This window comes from Phaseolus vulgaris, chromosome 7 (genome assembly GCF_051622355.1).
Source record: "Phaseolus vulgaris cultivar YP4 chromosome 7, ASM5162235v1, whole genome shotgun sequence".
Lineage (NCBI taxonomy): Eukaryota > Viridiplantae > Streptophyta > Magnoliopsida > Fabales > Fabaceae > Phaseolus > Phaseolus vulgaris.
In genome coordinates this window covers 4,052,876-4,075,877 of record NC_143504.1, presented here as the reverse complement: position 1 = coordinate 4,075,877, position 23,002 = coordinate 4,052,876, and the positions used below count along the sequence as shown (strand labels likewise).

Here is a 23,002-nt window from a genome sequence, read left to right as displayed (position 1 = left end):
TGTAATCCAACATACAAATAGATATAAATAGCATGACTTTAATTCTTTGATATAAAATGTTTTATTATCCAATCAACAACTCTATGAATGTTGATGTAGTTTTTACATGTAATTATGAAGCAACAAACTTCTCTATCATTGATGGATTTCAGCTCCCTGGACATGTGAAATAACTTTGAAAGTACAAGTAATGTTTCAATTTGTAATAGAATGCTACCATTTACTGATGTCATGAGGTAAAAGTCAGAAGCAAATTTATTAGATCAGAATCCACCCTAAAATAATTTCACCAAACCAATTTTTTAGTTTTTAATATAATTAGCAAACAAAAAGATTTTCACACTAGGTCTTTTGATTAGTTGCTATGATTATCTTAGGGTGTGAGAGGTCACATGTTCATTCTTGGAATGTCCATATTTTAATGGTTTGGGATGCTAACAAGCTTAACTTAATTTGTTAATTGGTGTTATTAAATAGGAAGAAGCATCAGATGTTATTTTGAATATTAGCCCTTCAAAGCTATGGAAGCTGACATTCTTAACTTTTTAATTCGTTTTAGTTAAATAACAACAAGCATCAGATGCTCCATGTGAATGCATTGGAATGAATAATAACATACATTATTAGTTTTAACCAGAAGGTGTCCAGTACCAAATCGCTACTTGCCCCTTAAAATGTAATATAATAATGTGTTGCAAGTCACAGTTTATCCTAAAATAAAAGACTAGAGGTGAATAAGTAAGCTCCTTGATATCTTGTCTGACAATCACCTATCAGGTAAGCAAATCTGGTCATTTCCCCTTCAATGTGGGCATTTGGTCTAGTGGTATGATTCTTGCTTTGGGTGCAAGAGGTCCCGAGTTCGATTCTCGGAATGCCCCTAATTTTTCATATTTTTCTGTGCCTGTCTTATTCTCATGTGTGTTTTTGTCATTGAGAAGGCATGAATACATGCACTGCATTGGGCATCACAGTTAAGCACCTCAAAAAATTGCAATGAGCCACTTAGAAGTTGTTTGATTTCTGTATCTCCCTAACATTTTGCTAGCATCAGTCACAACAGATTGTGGCATGTGTGCTTAGGTCTAAGTATGTCATCTGAACTCTGGCATCTACATTATATTGCATTAATTGTTGTCCATGACGCTTGACACCCATAATTATCAAAATGTTAAAGTGTAATGTATGAACAAGATTATTTATTCAAATTCCTTACACATGTGGCCTTAGCTAGGTTCTTTTATAATGCACAAGAATTAGATGTAATTTGTGATAACCTACTTCATACATATCAATCACATGCTGTTTGATTTTATGTAAAGAAGGAAAAGAAAAACTAATGTGATACCAACAGAAATTACTTCATTAAGATTTTAATAATATGTAAGGCAACACGCATAGATACATATTGCAAAACTGTCTTTCTATTAAATCATTGAGAAATGCCAGTAGCAATCTCTCTAACAGACTCTTTTGAATACACTAAAATTTATTGGATTTAACAATGTTTTGTTGCTTCCAGCACTTAGTCTCACCTGAATTTACAATTTTCAATAAATTAAAACCACTAGTAGGGTGTGTTAAAGAGTGTTATAGAAAAATGAGCATTAGTAGCTCTCCTATAAAATATCTCATAAGCCAATAAAAAACTATGAATGTTGGTGAAGTTTTTACAAGAGATTATGAAGTAACACACTTCTCTATCACTGATGCATTTCAGTTCCCTGAACTTCTGAAAAAACATTAAAAATAAAAGAGATTTTTCAATTTCAATTTCAGGTCACAAGTTCATTCTTCAAGTGCCTTATATTTTGATGATTTGAAAACTGACAAGCTGGAAGTTGACAAGCTTGACTTGTTAGTTTGTTTAGTGAATGCATTGAGATGGATGATGATGTGAAACCGATGGGTAACCCCCAAATTAGTGGATTAAATAGTTAGTTAGTTAAGGAAAGTTAATTACCAGACACTAATAAGGTAGGCTAGGTTGCATATAAATAAGAATTGACAGAGATAGTCATTTTGGTGAAAGAGGATTAGGACTAGGGAGAGCAAATCTCTCAAATATCCAGGGAATCCTTTATAGAGAGATACACTCGATCTAAATAAAGTGTTTTCTTCATTTATTATCCATTTCTTTAAAGATACATTAACACTTTTGGCTAGTTTTCAGTACCAGTTCACAGCTAGCCACTGAAAATGTAATATATCAATGTGTTGCAAATCATAGTTGGTCTTAAAATATAAAATCAGAGGATTAAATAACCACACTCTCTTTGATAACTTGACTAGAAAAAAAGTTACCTTGACTAACAACTGCCTATCCAAGTAAGCAAAATAAATCATTTGTGTGCAATCTTAATATAGAATGCAGACAAGTGGCACATATAAACAATTTTAAAACAAAACTAGAAATAAATTTGACTTACCATTCAATGTGGGCATTTGGTCTAGTGGTATGATTCTCGCTTTGGGTGCGAGAGGTCCCGAGTTCAATTCTCGGAATGCCCCTAATTTTAAGTTGGGCCTGTTTTATTCCTGTTTTATTCCTGTTTTTTTTTTCATTGACTAGGAGTAGATGTGAATCAGATTTTACAATTTGGCTGTGTTAGCCTTTACAGCTGTCTGAATGCCCCTAGTTTCCAATTTCCACATGTTTCTTGGGCCTTTATTATCTTGTGTTTTTTTTTTCATTGAGTTGGAGTAGATGTGAATCAGACTTTACAACCTGGCTGTATTAGCCTTCACAGCTGAGCACCAAGATAGCGCTTGCCATTGTATGTAGTCTTAAGTCTATATATGCTATTTGAACTCCATATTCTACGGTGAAGTAAAGATATTGCTTAATTAACAATGTTATTTCCATTGGTAGAATAATTAGAGAGCTAGTTAGTTAAGGTGAGTAAATTACGAGAAATTAATGAGGCAGGTTGCCTATAAATAAGAAGAGTTGAGAATTTGTCATTTTGGTGAAAGAGGATTAGAACTAGGGAGAGGCCTGGATCCCTTGAATATTCAGGGAATTCTTTGTAGACCTAAACTCTATCAATAAAGATATTCTGTTTTTCTTTCATTTCTGAACCATTTCCTATCAGCTTCAATAATAATTTTGGCTAGAAGTTTTTCAGTATCAAATGATAGCTACCAAATGAAACCGTAATATGATAGTATTTTGCAGGTCATAGTTTGTCTTAAAATATAAAATCAGAGGTCTAAATAAGAAAACTCTGATAGCAGGATTAAGAAAACAAGTTACCTTAACTGACAACAGAATTGAGAGAAAATGAGAAAAAGTAATTTGAAATTTTACTGAACTGTAGAAATGAATTGATTACACAGCTATTGAGCTCAGTTATTCATAGGAATAGCTTAGGCTACAAGCTAGACCTAGACCAACTAACTTCAGCTGTCAGAACAGAATTACAACTGGCTAAACCAACTAACTCCAGCTGTCATAACAGAATTTCAACTGGCTAAACTAACTAACATCATCTGTCATAGCAGAATAACAGCTGGATAACTAACTCTGAATTAGAAATCTACATATACAAGTAATTCTTGTGTGCAATAGAGAAGTGAGGACAATCTAACAAAAATCTAGACATAGATTTAACTTTGCCCTTTACCTTCAAAGTGGGCATTTGGTCTAGTGGTATGATTCTCGCTTTGGGTGCGAGAGGTCCCGAGTTCGATTCTCGGAATGCCCCTATTTTTTTCATATTTATCTGTGTCTGTATTATTCTTTAATTCACAAAATGCTTTAATCCATTTATAAGTATAAGTTATACAAATTTATTTATTTATTATCAATTATACACACTTTTTATGTCTCATTCATTTTTGCTGATATTTTTAAAATAAAGAACTTCTATTGAAAAAGCAATTAGGTTAGGTTAGGTCAGGTTCTCCCTGTTCAGGAGAAGAAAAGTGAAAAGTAAGAAAGGAGTGTTGACTAAGATGGTTTGCGCTTAGGGAGCGAGAGGTTCCAAGATCGTTCTCCCAATGCCCTTTCTCGTTTTTTGACTATTTGGAAGCTGACAAGCTTGACTTAACTTGGTAATTGCTTTAGTCAAATACCAACCAATAAACACCAGGTTTGATTTCTAATTATACTCTTTTCAACTTCCAGAACTTGATGAACTTTACTTGTTAATTTGTCTAGTTAAATAATAAAGCATCAGAGATTGCATGTGATTGTGTTGGGATGAATCAACTCATTCTTTAACTGCTTGCCACCAAAACTGTAATACAATAATTTGTTGTAAGTTGTAGTTGAAAGTTAAAATAACCAGAGACAATGGTGCAGGTCCGGTTATAAAGAAAAGCAGGTAAAGAATCTAAATTAGGAGAGGTGTTCACACACTTAATGCTCTCCATAAATAGTGCCTTGAATTGAACACCATTATCTCCAAAAACAGGATATCTGTACAGATAAATATTTTACATAAAACTAGAGTGGTAAATTAGTAAACTCACTTTGATGCCTTGATTAGAAAAACAGGTTGCCTTGACTTACAATTGGATATCCAGCTAAGCAAATATGGTATACAATTCTAAATTAAACTGACATAGATTTAACTTTGCTCTAATTCTCCCAATATGGGCATTTGGTCTAGTGGTATGATTCTCGCTTAGGGTGCGAGAGGTCCCGAGTTCAATTCTCGGAATGCCCCCTTTTTTATCTTTGGCCTGAATTGTCTTCATGTGCAAATCACGATCTTAACAATCAGAATGCCCCTATATTTTTTTTCATAATCAACTATGCCTGTATTATTCTCATGTGTGTTTGTCATTCACTAGACAAAAGGCATGCACTACATTCTCAGCCACAAAAGAATTAGCAATTGCATTTCTTCCACCGAAAGAACACTGTATTAGTCTTAAACAACTACCTATATTATTAGTCTTTGAGAATTGAGCACCAAGACAGACTCCCAAGAAGCACTTAGAGTTTCTTTGATTTCTTATATCTACACTAGTTTGCAAGCTGAGCCACAACACTGAGATTGTGGTATGTGATATTAAGTCTCTAGTACATCATTTGAACTCTACATTCTACAATGAAGTAATATTGCTAAATCATCTATGTTATTTCATATTGAATAAGGAGGTTGTGAATTGTGGTCGTGTCCATGATGTCTAGCACCCAAAAATATTGATCTTAAAATAATGTACGTGAACAAGTTGCACAATTATTTATTTGTGTCCACTACGCATGTAGCATTAGCATGTATCTTATTTAATAAATATGAGAAGTACAAGTAATGTTTCAACTTGAGGTAAAAAAATATGAGAATGCTACAATTTTAGTGATGCCGTTTGGTAAAATAGAAAAAGTCAAATATATAAAATTGAAGCAAAGTTTTAATTTCAGAATACACCAATAATTTCACCAAATTGATTTATTAGTTTTTAATATAATAAGCAAACGAAAAAACTTGCTTATTAAGGCATTTGGTGTTGTCATATGGATGTGATTCTTGCTTTGGGTGTGATGCATAGAGTCTCCGAGTTCATTCTCAGAATGTCCTTTACTTTGTTGATTTGGAAACTCATCTTTAAACCAATTGCCATTTGTTGGGAAACTCGTCTTTAAACCAATTACCACTGAAAATGTGATAGAATGGTTTGCTGTAAGTGATTATTGAATTTAAAACATAAAAAGAGGGGGTAAAGGAATAAACTCCTCTTGATATCTTGATAGAAAAACAAGTTATACTTTCACATACAATCCTGTCCAGGTAACCAAATCTGATCTTTTTATATGCAACCTTGTTATAATCAGGCTGTAGAAATGTGTCGCAAGAAAACATAGCACAGGGGCAATTCAGGAAATGAGTATGATTGAGAATAAATCTGTTAAGGAGAATGACCACATGTCAAGTGATCTTGTGGGTGTGGGCAGTCGAAAATGTTCGAGTGAGGAGACCAATTCACGAATGGGAGATTTTGTGATGCAGCAATTAGTTATATAGAATCTTAGTGGAAGAGAGAGAGGGGGGTTGTGATGTAAACCTTAGAAGGTTGAGAATTCTCAAAGATGACTCACAAAGTGTAATTTAATGAAATCTTCAAGAATGACTTTAAAAGAGGAGGTTAAAAGAGGAGGTGCTCTCTTTTATAAGGAGCATGCCACGGTTTTAGAAGAGGAAAATGCACCCAACAACTGTTTAGAAAGATTAGAAACCCAAATGTAAACATAAGACTATTTAAGCTAAAGTTAACTCAACTAATCCTATGTCTAACACTTTAGTTAACTTCTAATTAATCTTTGCACATGGGTGGTTCCTTGAAATTAAGGAAAAACTCATCATTACACTTCCAATAAGCATTGGTGGCTCTCATTAAGAGGTTAAAAGCCATGTGAAGTAGTTACAACATCATTACACTTTTTAAGGTGACATTTATTGGTTAGAAACTCTTCATGTGACTTCTATACTTATGAATTTTGTCCCATATGTGTCTCTTGGTGACTATTGGATTGTAGAATATTCATATATAATCAAGGAATATTCTATGATTCAAGAGCTTTACAAAATTGAGAGGTTCTTTACTTTTTATTCTAATTCTTCTTTTGAATTTTTCTTGGAATCTTCATTTTTATTTATATTTGTGCTTTTCTTTGCCTTGCTTGTATTATTTGTGTAGTTCTTATTTTCCTTCTTCATTAAATTCCTCTCCAATCTATTTATATCAAGTTGTTGCATTTTTTTTCTTCTTCCTTGTTGTCTTTGTAGTTGCTATAGCTGAATAGCAACATTCTTCTTTTACGGTATGAACCCTTCAATGCCATAATACAAAGAGAGGTTTGATGGCATTTCATGAAGTTCTTCTTGAATCAATGTAGAGTAATGGGGCGGAAGCAATGAAAGAAGGTGAGCAAGATCCTCCTAGGAGTGGTGTTGATCTTGTAGGTGCATGCTATGTGTGGTTATTGGGTGGTTCGGCCAGCCCAAGGGAAAAGATGAAGGAATTGAAGTTTAAAGCCTAGGATTCTAGGGAGAAGCAAAGTTGAGCACAAATGGGCAGCATAACTTTACTCACAATAAACTTGCAAAATACATGAGATAGCCTCCCTATTTATAGGCTATTTGGGACGTAAATCCTAAGCTAAAACATAATGAAATGTAAACCAAATGAAATGCAAAGCTAGACCATGTGCCATGACCGGTCACACCTAGCCAAGTTCTAGAAGGTTTCTTTCAAATGTGCTTTCTACACTACCCTATCTACTAAGTACCCCTATTGGGCCTTGATGCAACATATACAAGGCTTTCTCTCTTCCATCCGTGGCTTCATCCACTTGTGCTTGTACATGCTTAGCCATTGATCTTGTGAGAGGGCCTAGACGGTCTAGTGCCACACCTAGACGCTCCATGGGTAGACGCTTCCCTTCTTCACGGTCTAGACGCTCATTCCTTGGAGCTAGACGCTCTCCTTGGTCTAGACGCTCTTCATGGTGTGGGCTTTGGCTCCCATGGCTAGATGTGCTTGGCCCTCCTCCATCAGGTTTATCCATCTTATTCAGTGCCATTATTTCCATTCTTATTTGACGTGACAACTTTACAAATGCATAGACAATTTTATCGGAAAACGAGACATATATTTGACTTAGCCCACTCCCATTCGATGTGCACATTTGGTTTAGTGATTTGATTCTCGCTTTTCAAATTCTCGGAAGTTCCTTCATTCAGTTTGGTTCAGTCTGTAATGCAACATGCACATACTGCAAAACTTCATTTCTATAAAATGTTTTATAAGCCAAAGAACAACTCTATCATTGTTGGCAAACTTTTAACTACAAGTAATGTTTCAACTAGTGGTGAAAAAGAAAATGCTGCCAATTTACTGATGACATGTGGTAAAACGTCAGATATACAAAGTTAGACACAAAGTTTTAACTTCAGAATTCATGCACTTCATTCTCCGCACTTGTTTTTCATATTTATCTGTTTTTATATTATTCTCATGTGTGTTTGTCATTGACTAGGCACAAAACCTTGTTTTGTTTTCTCAGCCAAAAGATAAAAACTTGTTTTGTTTCTTCCACCAAAAGGACGGGAGATGTGAATCAGTCCTAACTATCTGGCTACATTAGCCTTCACAGTTAAGCACATAAATTGCTTGTCATGCCATAAGACACTACCAATTGATCTGTTTCCAATCAAATAAAAAGAGTATGAATGTAGACTGTCTAATGCAGTGTCTTGGATACCATCTACTGCATGAAAACTCCAAGTTGTCTCCCAATGAATTCAATTACAAATTTAGTAAAACAGAGTTCAAAAATCATTTGCAGGTAGTTTGAGTTAATAAGAACCCTTAATTAAAAAGGGGGTTATTTGCTGTTGAAGATAGAAAATTACAAAGACTAGACTAAAGAAAATTGAAAAGCATATTGATTCTCGAGTTTATTCATCATTAAATCCTTCATCAATTGACATATATATTATTAATCCAATTTTCAAACAAAAGGCAATTAACCAAACAAGTATCAATCAATTCGCGAATTAATCAACCAAGCGTCAATCAATTCATTAAGTTCCTTACCCATGTTCAAGCATATGTGTGAGAATTTTAGTCTTTTACCTTTTGAATTAAGCAAACAAGAGATTGTTTAGAATAAAATAAACTAAACAAGAATTCCAATCATAGAGCAAAATTGAATTATTGACAAGCGGTCAAAAACAATTCCTAAGCAGAATTATAATTCAAAAAGATTAGACCGTCTAGCATAGTCTATCACAAATTGAAGAACAAGACTAAATTGCACAAAATCTCAAAATATAATGTGAAATCACAAGAGAATCAACCCAAATTGATTTAGCCTCCCTGCGGAAGCAAAACCAAAAAAATTACAAAAAAGAATATAGAAAACTAAGGAAAATTGTGCAACTAGGTTAGAAAGTCTTCTAGTGTGGAGTTTGTAGTGTAAGAGTAAGATTATGTCCATCCTCCTTATGGCTTGTATCCATTTATAGTTTTCTTTTCCTTGCATATTTTTTATTCAGATTTTGTTTTCAATTTTTTATTTTTTATTTTTTATTTTGAGATCTTGTTTTTCTAAGATTTTGTAGATTTTATTCTCCAATTCTTTTTCTCACATTTTGTTTTTTATTTTCTAGATTCTATGCATTTGTTTCCAATTCTTTTTCTCAGATTTTGTTTGCACTCATCTTTCAAATATTTTGTTTCCAAATCTGTTTCAAATAAACAGATTAAACTTTGACTAATCAGGTCATAACAACAAAATTTGTTTGTGTTGGTCCATAGCAAAAGAATCTATAGTCGGCGGCCCATGGACCTTGAACAACTAGATGGTATACTGCACACATCAAGTGTTCAAAGTATTTTATTCTTTTATCAAGCTCAGAATCCTAACTTTCTAAAACCATTGAAATAACTCAAAACAATAACCTACAATTCAAGATATCATCAAACAGGACAACTAGGTTAAAAATATGAATTTAATTAATAATCTTAGGTAAGGTCCAATTAAACCCAATTGGGTAAATTCCAATTAAAACATTGTATTTATTCTCAATTACTGGACAAGAAACCTAAGATTAAATGGTCTAAGTATAAGTAAAAATGTGTTCATTACAATGCTATCTTTAAGTAGTATTGTTAAATGAACTATGTTACTAACTGAATTGGGAAGAAAGTTGTGGATTGTTGTCCTAGATGCCTGCCACCCAAAATTATCAATCTTGAAAACAAAGTATGAACACAATTTTTTATTCAAATCTATTACATATACAACATTAGCAATTGTCTTAACTTATAGTTTACAGCACTCGGATGTAATTTGTAACAACGTTCATATCAAATCACATGTTCTCTGGTTTAATTTAAGCTAAACAGAAAAGGGAAAAGAAAACTAGTATCACACCAATAAAAGTCACATCTATCAGATATTTGTCTGTAATATAATGTACAAATAAATTTATAGGGTGAAACTTGATCATCAATTTGGGATGTTGAATTCACAAGCCAATCAACAATAATGCTAGTGGAGTTTTTACAGGAGATCATAAAGCAACAAACGTCTCCATCATTGATGGATTCCAGTCCCCTCTTGCACATATGAAACAAGCATTGAAAGTACAAACGTTCTGAAAGCTAAATCATTTAAAAGAGATTATAGAACCACGTTATCAGTTGCAGACAAGATAAAACATATTACTTCGTGGCTATCCTTAGATGGTGAAAGAAGAGATGATAATAAAGTTGCAGATACAGTTATATTGCTGTTACAGTATTATGATCAATGGGGGGACACGTGTTGTACTTAACCATTTCAATTAGAAGTTACTTAGAAGCTTTGCATTGCAATAGCACAACTTTATATGGGAGGTTAGTACAGTATTGAGAGGAAAACAAGAAATTCTTGTAATTCTCTTGTATCTTCATTCATTCAATAACAGTCTCAGGATCCATTCTTTCTTATTTGGATTTCCTGCAAGTTCTGCAGTTCTTCGAATTCCATCTATTCCTAGTGCTGCTATATCAATTGCATGGTGTGATTTAACTTGTAATTTAATTTTCACTTGATCATTTGGGAGATGTTTAAGAAAACTTTTGCCTTAATCAGCCTTATACTGAACTTACATCATCTGAACATCGAATACATCTAGAGAAGATACTTACATCTGATCTGTCAGGTCTTGCTTGGACAAAGCCCCAAGTTTGTTAATCTTATTATCCAAAATTAGAGTGGGAATACCATTTAAAGAAGGTTTGCTCAACAAGTTATGAAGGTCATTTCTAGAGGCTGGTAAATCGTCATAATCAGCTGTGTCAACAACATAACTGCAAGTTCCACCATAAAATAAATTATATCAATGACACATTAAGATCTTGACAGAATAGATATCTAACATGAAATTATACTGTATGTAGGGAAAAAAGAATGTGAAGTTGAAAGTTAGTGTTGCCTTGGACAGAAACAACAAAGGTTCACGTAGATACACTTTTGGCAATCATAGTTTCACTGAAGTTCAGTTCCTGTAATTTTCAAATTGTAAATTGTAATCACATTATACCCTAATAATAATTCTAACTTTTCACATTGATGCAAAGATTATTTTTCCTGCCACATCTTTGTTGTGTAGTGGGGTAGAACATGGAATGGAAGGAGCTTATCATGTGATCCTTAATCAAATCCCATACTTCTGACATTTCCACAATCTTTCCATCATATGCCAATACATATCATGTGACTAATCGCACACGATATATATACTAGGTTTCCTCCTTTTGCTATATTATACAGCTAAACTTAGCTGGGCAAGATTACTTCCCAGGAGCATGAAGTTTCGTCCTACCAAGGGAAGCATCTTTTACCGTCTCTCCACATGCTACAGAAACGCCATTGTGAATTTATAATAATACTCCTAAACCCTAAACTCAATATCGAACCAATTATACTTGTAGACACATATATTGTGTGTGGAACATTAATTAGTTTCAATACAGTATTGTCTACTCACTGTAACTTTCCTTCATCCCAGTACCTTATGCCACTTCATTGGGGACACACAAAACGTAACTTCTCTATAATTAGCAGAATTTGATCTGTTAAAGCATGTAAACCTTTTTTACTGTATTTGATGAAGTTTTGAGGTCTCGCGCTGAAATTTTTATAGAGCATTTTATTTCGTCTGGAATAAAGTTTTGCTTTCAATGATGGAGGTTTTTAAATCAAAGTGTCTCTTGTTTAGAATCAAATTTGCAAGTGAGACTGTAGGTTCAATATTCTTTCTGCTGAGAAAAACTTATGGTTCATGTCCGCAAGAATAAAATAGAATATGCTCTAGCAACCTTAATATTGTATTTTACTTAAATAATATCCATTGGCTAGTTTAATAAAATTGGTTCCTCGATGGTCATGCGACATTAGTAAGTATTTTCTGATTGGGAAAGAAAATTAATTTTGCAGTCATAACCCACAGCCAAACAGATTCATCATAGCAACAATCCCCAACATATGAAATCTCAAAATCCAGATAGGATGAGGTGAGGATGAGGGGATCAAAATCTAGTGTTGTTAAGATGCCTTTTTTCATCCCCATTGCACTCAAATTCAACTATTATTATCTACTTTTCAAGTCACAAACAATCAAACATGTAGAGTAGAGTATTTGTGATTTTGTCATTCAACAGAACATATTATATAAATCTTGGAATCAATGTATTGAATTAGGTCTATCATTATCAACCATCAGTCATTCACAACAAAAAATCAGAATGCGGAGGATTTGACCAATTTATGTATCATACAAACAAGGGCATACGAATCTATGCATATATGTAGAATAAGGAAGAATTGTATTAACTTAAAGATTTGAAAAAGAATGAAAGAATAAACAAATATCTACAATTTTCTGCCAGCTCAAATAACTGAATCTCACTCAATTTCTTTATCAAATATTACTGAAGCATCCTCTTTCCAAATCAGATTACTATAACCAAAGATTCTGGCAAAACATGAAATCAATTGTTCCTGTACTATTTCTCCCTCGGGAAGGACAACATTTGTCTCCCTTCTCAAAGATGTTACTTCTTTATCTGCAATTCCACAAGGAACAATGTGCCTAAAGTAGCTTAAATCAGGATCAATGTTAAATGCCATCCCATGAGAAGTGATTCCACTCGATATCCGAACGCCAATAGCACCTATCTTCCTTTCTCCAACCCATACCCCAGTCTCACCACTTTGTCCAGGACAAGCTTTCACGCCATACATTGCAGCCAGTTCAATCATGGTTGACTCGATTTTCTCCACAAAACTCCTAGCACCAAGCCCAATATCACGAAGTGATATGATAGGATACAAAATGGCTTGGTGGGGACCATGAAAGGTAATGTCTCCTCCCCTTTGTGTGTAGTGAAGTTCAGCTCCAATTTTTTCCAACTCTGACTGGGGGATTAACAAATTGTGAACAGTTTGCCTTTTGCCAACAGTGTATGTAGGCGGGTGTTGCAAAGACAGAAGAGTATCACATCTCCTATGAAGCTTTCTATCCAAGGCCAGTTTTTCCTGCAGTTTCAATGCATCAATATAGTTGACAACTCCTAGTTTCCAGACCTCAAGGCTTCGCAAACCCCTCATTCCCTATTCCTGTGCCAAGAAAGAGAGGAAGACAGTGAAAAGCAAGAAAGAGAATAAGCATTATCACAAACAGGGAACAGGTAACATTAACTACATTGAAATTTTAGCCTGAAGTCATCAAAGGTGCAAAGAAATGCCTATATTGGTACCCAAAAGTTGATTATCATTCATTCAGCAAGCACCAATCACAGGAGAAAGAAAAGTGAAGGAGAATAATTAATAAATAAAATAAAAAATACCAAAATGGTTGAGGAACTAGAACGACCAATATTGCTGTGATATCTCAAATATCGTAGTATGATTTCTCCAACGGTTCACCCAAATAAAAATTACTGGCAAAGGTTACAGATGTTTTTCAAAAGATTCAAATTTGAGGTAGTTCTGTCTCAAACTGCCATGATCTGATATTTATCGCTCCCAAGCAACTAACGTCAAAATCCTTTGGGCAAGGGAGGTTCTTGTTGGCCCAACAAGAACTGTATGATTGGTATCTTCCTCTCAAATCTTATGTAAAAGGTGGTTGATTAAAAAAATTCAACGTAAAATATGGTTTTTCGTACATTTACTATCAATTTTTTTCATTTTTTCATTAAAAAATTAATTTTTTTTATTCATGCCCTTTTTTTATTTCTGATATTTTATTAGATTCGAGGACTTCTGTGCCAATCTATGTTTGTTATTTGTTGTAGGGAACTTGGTGTAATAAGATAGCACAATAGTTAGACCTATCACATTTTAAATATCATATATTTTGGTATTTGATAATTTCGTGTGAACACATACAAGCAGTCTTCACTTTTCTCTACCAAATCCATTTATTTAACTATACCCTTATAACACTTCATTTTTTAAGTTTTATTATAATTTTGAAATGCAATTCCCATACCATGAAACAATTATACTCCCTACCCATATCTACAGTTCCCGTTGCTACAGTACAGACTAGGTCTCCTCGAACTTGGGTTAATTTGAACAGCACTTCAATCATACCACTTCGGACAGGAAAAGAGGAGAATTGCAATTTGCATCTTATATGTGAAACAAAAGACGAGAAATTAAGGAAATCACAAGCATCATTCCTCGAGAGAGAGAGAAATGCATCTATCAATTTGTACCCATCACCATGGTACATTAAACCCACCCAGAGAAACAAGTTAACCTCTCAAAAACTAACCTTGAAAGCACCAGCGACGAGACCAGAAGCGTAAGAACTGAACCAACAATACCTAAAAAACAAACGAATTTCAGCTTATAATCCGAATATAAGCAGATATTGAAAGGACAAACAAACACACAGAGCAAGAAAAATGGTTACCTGCCAAAATAAAACAGAGTGGCCGAAGATGACAACGAAGGGTGTGAGAGCAAAGGCTTTGACAGCAATACCAAAGTCCTTCAAAAATTGGTCGATTGAGCTTCATTGCAATATCTTGTTTTCAGACACTACTTTAAATAATTTATTTTCATACTTTTATAAATTATTTCTAGCATAAAAGAATTCACAATATAATATTTTTTATTATTTAAAAACCTTGACGGTTAATGTAAAACAATTTTTTATCTGTTCACGATATCTTATCCTTTCTAACTTTCTAGTGTAACATCTTCTAAATAATAGATTTTGTATTTAAGGTTTTTATTAAAGATCTATCATTAAAAATGCATTTTGGTCTTGATAATAAAATATTATATATATCTTATTAATTAAAATAATTTATGTGTGTCTCCCTCCTATCCTTCTAATAACTTTTTTGTCACATTAAATGGAATTTATGTTTATCTTTGTGCTATGTTTTGTTTGATAATTTAAGGGGTCAAGAGAACTTACAAGGAACTAAGTTAATTTGGTAAGAATATATGTAAGAAAAATTTTCATTACTATCACTTTTCACTATTCCTTGCCTTTTTAATAGACCAATAATGATTGTAAAATTATTTATCATAAACTTCTATATTATTAATTCTTTCATAACAACTTATCCAAGTTAAACATAAAGATATACATATTTCAGTTTATAAGTGCTATTAGATGATAAATTTAATCTCATACATTTTCTAAATTTACTCTATCAGTGGTAATCGTATTTTTTATTTTTGTTTTTTATTTTATCTATAAATTTAGTAGTATGAATAAATGTATAACATTTATATAATTAGTAAAACATATGTTTTTTGAATTAACAAAACTAACTTCCAATTCTTATATGCGTCAATCTTCCGTTCAACTTTTTGCAAGTCATGGGAGATGGATTAAAACAAATTAGGTCAACTTACATAATCATTTCGTACACCTCCATATAAAAAGTGAAAGGTAATTTATGCACCTATTTAAATTTTTTTAAAATCCTAATTCTCTCACTCATAATCCCACACCCTCCATTAACCATTCTCTCTCGAAACCAGTGCACCTCCTTACCTCTTTTTTTCTCCAGCGACAACACCTTTGTTTTTCTAGCAGGAGTGAATTTGAGAGAACATTTGAGCGCATTCAATGGCTATGGTTGAAGAGAGCATTTGCACAAGAGTAGTTAAGTTAAATTATTGTTTATTTGAATCCCATTTTTTGACCTTCTCTAATCTTTATTTCCTATGTTGTTGAAGAAGATACCCATTTGCTCTGGTATGCATTTTCTTTAAACAAATTGGATTGGTCCATTCAATATACAAAATTGATCCGGTATTGTATACCGATAACACAATTCGGTATGTAAATTTACAATACATACGAAGTTGGTCAATCTGACATAGAATACGGAATCCAGTTTTATATACCAAATAGACCAAACCGATATGTGTTTCAAAAAATGAGGTGTACCAACATCTCCGATATATAAAAACAAAACAAAAATAAAAAAGTGAACGAAAATCATTAACTCACCTTTACTTTCAACAACCACCAAGAATCACTCATAAACTTCACTAAATCGGAACCTTCAAATAACAACTCCTCCGTTTAAACAAACTCTCTAATATATACTATCATTATATTTTGCATTTCAAAATTTTATGGGGATGTTTCATTGAGGTGGTGGAAGAATATGTTAGAGATCCCACATTAACTAGAGATTAAAGCCTTTCATTGTATATAAGTGGGTGCAAACCTCAATCTTATGAGCCGGTTTTATGGGGTTGAGTTAGGCTTAAAGTCCATTTTCGTAACATAGTATAGAGTGGGTGCAAACCTCACCCTATTATACAACTTTCAATACTATTATTTTAATATTTTTTATATCATTTAATTTCAAACTTATCTTTTATCATATATATTTATTTTTAAATTTATCACATCAAGAGTTATATATAATTTTAGGAGTTGTCAAAAATATCATTTTTCTTTGTGAATCATTTACAATTTTTTACACTATAAGTATAAGTAAAACGAACTTAAATGAATAATAAATTTAAAATAATTACTATTAAAGTTTGTAATTACTAAAAAATTAAACAAAGTTTTGGATAAAAATAGTTCTATAAAAGTCTAAAACTTAAAAAATTTACACTAGTTTGTTATCGACCCTATAACAAAATATTTTGCTCATGCCAATCCAATGCTTCTGAGTTTAACACTTTTTGAAAAACTGTAACATGTGAATTCAGTTCATAAGTAATTAATAATTTAATTTATCATATATATATATATATATATATGATTCCAATATCTATTAATATTATTTTATATAATTAATGTCATCATCTTCCATCATGTAACCTCTTACAATCCAAAACAAACCTGATTAAATCAATTAACGACAATACAAAAATAATTATGCCATTTAAATACCTTTGCACAAGAGCTTAGATTTCAGTTATGTTTCTTTCACCTTACTTAATGGAGTTCACTTCCTGAAAAAAATAAAAAAAAAATCTGACGAAAGTAATTGTTCTTTTGAGAACATTTCTTTCAAATCTTCCTACAAGGGCATCGTGTTGTCTATATACCAAATACTCTGATCAATTGGCGTTGTCAAAGTGTGCATTATTCACGAAATGACTATGACATTTCATGGTGGCTTCATTTTTATCATCATCACGTGACTGTTCTATAATTTTTCCATTTATTCTGGTTGGAAATTTTATTTTTTATCGACAAATAAATACTATTTTATTATTCTGTTTTAATTATTAATTTAATATTTTTAAGTAACTGTTCATAAATAAAATTAGTTAAAGAGTTTGTTACTGCAAGTATTATAAATGTAATTCTCAGTAAAGATAATAACATATCATTCTCTCTGAATTATTCTAAAAAATCAAGGATTCTTGGAGAGTAAAACTCTCTTCATTATTGTTAATTCTAAGTTTTATGATATATCCATGGGAAACAAAAGGATAACCAAAAACGGAAGGAAAGGAAAAGAAAAGCGCAAGAACATGAAGAAAAGAAGAAAGAACAAGAAGAGAAATGAAATCAGGGTTCAGAGAAACAGAGCGTGTCAAAGATACCTTAATGAGGAAAACTGCGGATTCGCGAAAGCAGGAGAAAAAACGTGAAAACAGAGAATGGAAAGCTGGTGCACTTTCAGTATAAGGTATCCAACATATTAATATAGAAAAACCCAAAATGGGCTGAGAGAAAGAAATAAATAAACGGCCCAAGAGGCCCAAAGGGGTGAAACTCAAAAATTACTGTGTCAATATATACCCCCTACACTAAAATGAAATATGTTGTGTGGAGCTTATTTGATGAGTGATAAGATGAAGGTTTCTGCAGAAGGGTGCAACTCGTTGTTCATCACCATTTTCCTTTTACTAATATCAGGTTTCTCTCTCCTTCAATGGCTGCTGAGTATTCACTTCAACCATTTCTATATATCTAATACGTCTTCTTTAACATATGTGCAGGCTATGGCGTCCATTCTTTGTCTTACCATTATTCTGCTACTACAGATGTAATGCCATTTCCTCACCAATACTTACAAATCTCAAAACTCCACTAACTTGCAAAATGTTCTTCACGTTACTACGTCATAATTTTATTTTACAATTATCGCAATCTACACAAAACATCATTGTCCATCTTTAAGAGTAGTTTATGATCAAGGAAATAAAATAATCTATTTATATATTATCTATTTCATCAAAGGGTAAAAACACCAATTTTCAAGATTCAACAATTTTGTTAATGCTTAATGAATCAAAATTTATCTTACAAAACATGTTTCAAAAATTTACTATGAAATAAATATTTTTTTAAAATATAATTATCTTTAAGATATACTCTTGAGGTCTGTATAAAAGAATAACTAGGGACTATTTTCCCCCTAAATATAGTTTAGGGAACTTTTAAATGCATTAATATTATAATTTTTTTATAATTACTTTATTTTGAAATATTAATAATGCATTCACTTTATTGTAATATATAGCAATACAAGTTATTCTTAATATGGTTGAAAGCTTATTTATTAAATTATATGCACTGTCATTAAATATAAGGATCACTCCAACTATTTATGAGTATTTGTTTTGAAAGTTTTAGAATAATATTAATTAAAATGAAATAATTAAACCAATTTTATAATTAATTGTATAAGGAGTGTGAGATCTGTACATTTTATTTATATTATTCCTTGTTGATAAAAAAAATCTATAATTAATTATTTCTTATATTATATATAGTATTATACTGTGGTTGAATTGGATATTTATTTATGAAAATAATAATAATAATTAAATTTATTGTTTTTTATGAAATGAATAAGAATTAATTTTTTTCCTGGTTTGGAAATAAGCAGTGCATAGCAGAAGCTGAGAGAGCAGAATATGGAGGAGGCATTATAGTAAACCCAGGATTTGATGAAAACATAGAGGGTTGGAGAGTTTCTGGAAAAGGGTCCATCAAAGAAGGAATATCCAATGAAGGAAACAGATTCATTGTTGCTCACAACAGAGAACAACCGTTGGATAGTTTCTCTCAGAAGCTCCAACTCAGGAAAGGAATGCTATACACCTTTTCTGGTAAGATTCATTTGAGCTTTGAGGAATGTTTTGACATGGTTTCTGAAACATCTGAATCACCATTTTCTCCCTTCTCCATGTTCAGGTAGGTTTCAGGTGAGTGAAGGAAGTGACACGGTGTCAGTGATGTTCAGAGCAAAAGGAAATGAACTGATACGAGGTGGCGAAGTGATGGCAAAGCATGGATGCTGGACCCTTCTAAAAGGCGGCATAACTGCAAACTTTTCAAGCACTGTTGAGATTCTTTTCGAGGTCAAACACACCTTCCACAAATTCTTAACAAACAAAAACATATTAAAAAACATATTATGCTTATGCTTTCATCTTGTCTTATTTTGCTTATTTCCTCAAAATTCAACTCAACTACAAAGTTATAGGGCATATGTGCTATTGCGGCTTCATTTGCATGTTGACAAACTTCTATATTTTATAGAGCCAACTAATAATTTTTATTTTATTGTTTAAATATATGTATATTTTTGTTGTTAAAAGAAATTGGTAAGTGGTTGTTAAAAAAATTATAGGTGTTAAATGATGATTTTTTTTAAAGATATTTTAATAAATTTATAAAACCATTACACTCATCGTTTTGTCCTTCCTTCTTTATTTTTCTTTATAATTATAAAAGTTTATTTTTTTTATTATTACACTATCTCAAAACACGTTATCAAGTAATTATTTAGATCTTAAAAAATTATTCTTTTGTTTTGAAGAAAAGGTATAATTCATCCATATTATACTACCTTACCAATAATTTTATTAATATTCTATTCAATAGTTTAAATATATTTTTATTAAATAATTTAATTTAATGTTACTATAATTCAGCATACGTAAGAGAAAAACTGGATGAAACAACTTTTCCTTTTAAAGAGTAAATTTCTATGAAAAAATACATTTTAAAAGCCAACTTACAACTTCACTTTAGTAAAAAATATTTTACTCAAACTGATTAACAAATATAATAATAAAAGCTATTATATAAAATTAAAATGGATTGTATAATAATTGTGTGGAAAATGTGGATTGTCAAATGCTAATCCAACATGAAAGTAAGACAACAATTATATTTTTATATTGTTTTAAAATTTTATTATTTTAGTGACTAAAATAATGATGTCTTACATTCTTATAAGTATGTTTTGTTAACGAAAGTTGATTAAACTATACAGAGCAAGAATTCAAGTGTGGAAATATGGGCTGACAATATTTCCTTACAACCATTCAGTAAAAAGCAGTGGAGATCACTACAAGATGCCAGCATTGAGAAGGTAAAAATAATGCAAAACCTAACCCTAATTTACATGATAGACCATGTTTCTTTAAGTTCACCAACTGTTAGTAAACTCAAGCATGTGATCATTAAGAGGAATGAATGAAATAGAAGACCAACTTGCATTGAAAAAATCACTGTAAATTATCTATAACATGCAGGTACGTATGAGGAAGGTTAGATTCCAGGTAACCGATGAAAATGGAACAGCACTGAATGGAGCTAAAGTCATCACAAAAGGAGCAAAGTTGAACTTTCCATTTGGATGTGGAATGAACCATTTTATCCTCACAAGCAAAGATTACCAGAACTGGTTTGCTTCAAGGTTCAAATTCACAACTTTCACCAACGAGATGAAGTGGTATACTACGGAGAGAATCCAAGGGCAGGAAGACTACAGTATCGCAGATGCCATGCTGACATTTGCCAAAGAGAAAGGCATTTCTGTGAGAGGCCATAACATTTTGTGGGACGATGAGAAATATCTGCCTCAATGGATCAAGACCCTTTCACCAGAGGATTTAAAGAAAGCAGCAGCAAAAAGAACCAGGTCTGTGGTTTCAAGATACAAAGGACAAGTGATTGCATGGGACGTGATGAATGAGAATCTCCACTTCCACTTCTTTGAGGACAACCTAGGCGAAAATGCCTCTGCAAAAGCATATGCAGCAACTTTCGCGCTTGATCCAGGGACACAGATGTTCCTGAATGAGTTTAACACCATTGAATATAGTGGGGATAAGATAGGCAGCCCTGTCAAATATATACAGAAAGTTAAGGAGATTCGGTCATTTCCAGGAGTTGCTGGAATGTCACTAGCAATAGGGTTGCAAGGCCATTTTGCTGTTGGCCAGCCAAACCTTGCTTACATGAGATCATCTCTTGATCTTCTTGCTACAACTGGACTTCCAATATGGCTCACAGAAGTCAATGTGGATCCACAACCAAGTCAGGTATTTCATCAACATTAAGTTGCAACTTATAACAGAAACTTCAGCTTATTACATAGCCACCCAATAAGTCATGTTATGAATTTTTTTATGGATTAAAATGAATTTTAAAAAATTGTTTTATATGTATCAAAGTAAAGTTTAATTAGAAGGCTTTAATAGTGTAAAAGTTTTATTTTATGTTGTCACTAAATCATAATATACCTTCAAGGTGACTGACTGCATTACCTTAATCTCCTCTTTCTCATTTCGTGAGCAGGCAGAGTACTTGGAACAGGTACTAAGAGAGGCGTATTCTCATCCTGCTGTTGCAGGGATTATCATGTTTGCTGGCCCAGCACAAGCTGGTTTCATGCAAAGTTCTCTAGCGGATGAGAATTTCAGAAATACTCCGTCTGGGGATGTTGTGGACAAGCTCATCAAGGAGTGGGGAACTGGGCCTAATGTTGCCACAGCAGATGGCAGAGGAATAGTAGATATCTCACTGCACCATGGAGATTATGATGTAACTGTTATACATCCTCTATTCCACTCCCCTAGAAAGTTGAATCTAAGTGTAAATAGAGATTTTTCACTTGAAACCATTGATGTGAAAATGCATTAATAAAGCAAGATTGTAATAAAATGTTCGACAGCATCGTGATTGATTATTATGGTTTTCTAAAATCCTACAACAGTCAATGCTCTTCCTCACTCCAACATAAAACATGTACACAGTAATTTTTATAAATACCAGTTAGTTAGTTAATCACATAAATACTTACATATGATTATTTATTGGTTGAAGGAGTAAGTCATTGCTTATAAGATATGATTCATCAATATGATACGCATATACAATTATTGTAAAAAATAACATGATAGGATAGTGCAAGATATGCATTTAAGAAATGTATAAAAGTCATAAAGAATATATAACTGCAACTCTGTAAAACCAAACAAAAAACTCATTTGTTAGACATTGCCAAACTAAAAAAATTTATAAATCATTATTCATGAAGGGAACAATTTCCATCTTAGTTTACGAGGACAGTCTTCTATATTTCTATATTGCACATTCATGAAGTATCTAAAAATAATATTCGACACTTTCAACAAATAAGAGTATTAGTGTTTCACGGGTCTGGATACTTTGTCCATGAGTATAGGTGAAGAATGTAAAGTGTATCTATCAGTAAAACAAATTGAATGAAGTAGTTTACAAAATTTAACGTCTCACTTGAGACATCTGTTTTCTGATTGGACTGAGTTCCTTTTCTAGTTTAATGGGCTAAGCCATATGAAAAAGAAGAAGAATGAAGGTTCATGAATAAGAACATGAATCATGACTATTGCTTTCAGCATCTCTATGCTTTCTCCCTGTATTTCCATAGACCATGAGAAATGTTTAAAATTTCTTCCATGCGGTTTAATTGTGAAGTCTTCGGATTGAGTGATATTGAAAAGTTTCTAGATTACACAATTTAGAAGTTAAAAAGTTAAAAATCATGCTCTGGATTACACACAATCTAAAATTATATTTTTACAGTGTTGTTCTGAATTATATAATCTAAAATTTATTTCCAGATTTTACACTCCAATATTAATTTTTTCACTTCTAAATTGGTTAATCCGGATTTTTTTACTGTTCAATCCAGAAGTGCATTCCGAACGTCTAATTCGGAATTTAATTTTTCACCTCCGGATCTGGAAGTTTGGAATTGATGT

The 23,002-nt window shown here is 32.5% G+C and overlaps 2 protein-coding genes, 4 non-coding genes and 1 pseudogene across 6 annotated transcripts; 5 read left to right on the top strand and 2 right to left on the bottom strand.

Moving 5' to 3' along the window:
• The first annotated feature begins 809 nt into the window (after positions 1-809).
• TRNAP-UGG (transfer RNA proline (anticodon UGG)) lies at positions 810-881 on the top strand. Its single transcript has one exon. It is a non-coding gene; the product is annotated as a tRNA-Pro (tRNA).
• Positions 882-2,439: 1,558 nt separating this feature from the next.
• Positions 2,440-2,511, top strand: TRNAP-UGG (transfer RNA proline (anticodon UGG)). Its single transcript has one exon. It is a non-coding gene; the product is annotated as a tRNA-Pro (tRNA).
• A 1,124-nt stretch (positions 2,512-3,635) lies between these two features.
• TRNAP-UGG (transfer RNA proline (anticodon UGG)) lies at positions 3,636-3,707 on the top strand. The gene has a single exon. It is a non-coding gene; the product is annotated as a tRNA-Pro (tRNA).
• An 894-nt stretch (positions 3,708-4,601) lies between these two features.
• On the top strand, positions 4,602-4,673 carry TRNAP-AGG (transfer RNA proline (anticodon AGG)). The gene has a single exon. It is a non-coding gene; the product is annotated as a tRNA-Pro (tRNA).
• Positions 4,674-10,646: 5,973 nt separating this feature from the next.
• LOC150025738 (ADP-ribosylation factor-like protein 8a pseudogene) lies at positions 10,647-12,074 on the bottom strand (annotated as a pseudogene).
• Positions 12,075-12,309: 235 nt separating this feature from the next.
• On the bottom strand, positions 12,310-14,558 carry LIP2 (lipoyltransferase 2). The gene is made up of 3 exons (XM_068635371.2): positions 14,430-14,558; positions 14,289-14,340; positions 12,310-13,123 (listed from the first exon to the last, which is right to left on the bottom strand). Exon 3 carries the CDS (start codon positions 13,112-13,114, stop codon positions 12,410-12,412), a length of 705 nt encoding a protein of 234 aa, XP_068491472.2. The 5' UTR covers positions 13,115-13,123; positions 14,289-14,340; positions 14,430-14,558; the 3' UTR covers positions 12,310-12,409.
• A 3,251-nt stretch (positions 14,559-17,809) lies between these two features.
• LOC137828883 (endo-1,4-beta-xylanase 5-like) lies at positions 17,810-21,899 on the top strand. The gene is made up of 7 exons (XM_068635628.2): positions 17,810-17,873; positions 17,957-18,003; positions 18,850-19,072; positions 19,158-19,324; positions 20,245-20,343; positions 20,507-21,298; positions 21,555-21,899. The coding sequence occupies exons 1-7, from the start codon at positions 17,810-17,812 to the stop codon at positions 21,897-21,899; spliced, it is 1,737 nt and encodes a 578-aa protein (XP_068491729.2).
• Positions 21,900-23,002: the final 1,103 nt, after the last annotated feature.

Bases quoted from the DNA above. Each gene is read 5' to 3' on its own strand.
- LOC137828883 (XM_068635628.2), top strand. From the start codon at position 17,810: ATGAAGGTTTCTGCAGAAGGGTGCAACTCGTTGTTCATCACCATTTTC. The intron at 17,874-17,956 runs GTTTCTCTCTCC...ACATATGTGCAG, and splicing joins TTTCCTTTTACTAATATCAG to GCTATGGCGTCCATTCTTTG. The intron at 18,004-18,849 runs GTAATGCCATTT...GGAAATAAGCAG, and splicing joins ATTATTCTGCTACTACAGAT to TGCATAGCAGAAGCTGAGAG.
- LIP2 (XM_068635371.2), bottom strand. From the start codon at position 13,114: ATGAGGGGTTTGCGAAGCCTTGAGGTCTGGAAACTAGGAGTTGTCAAC.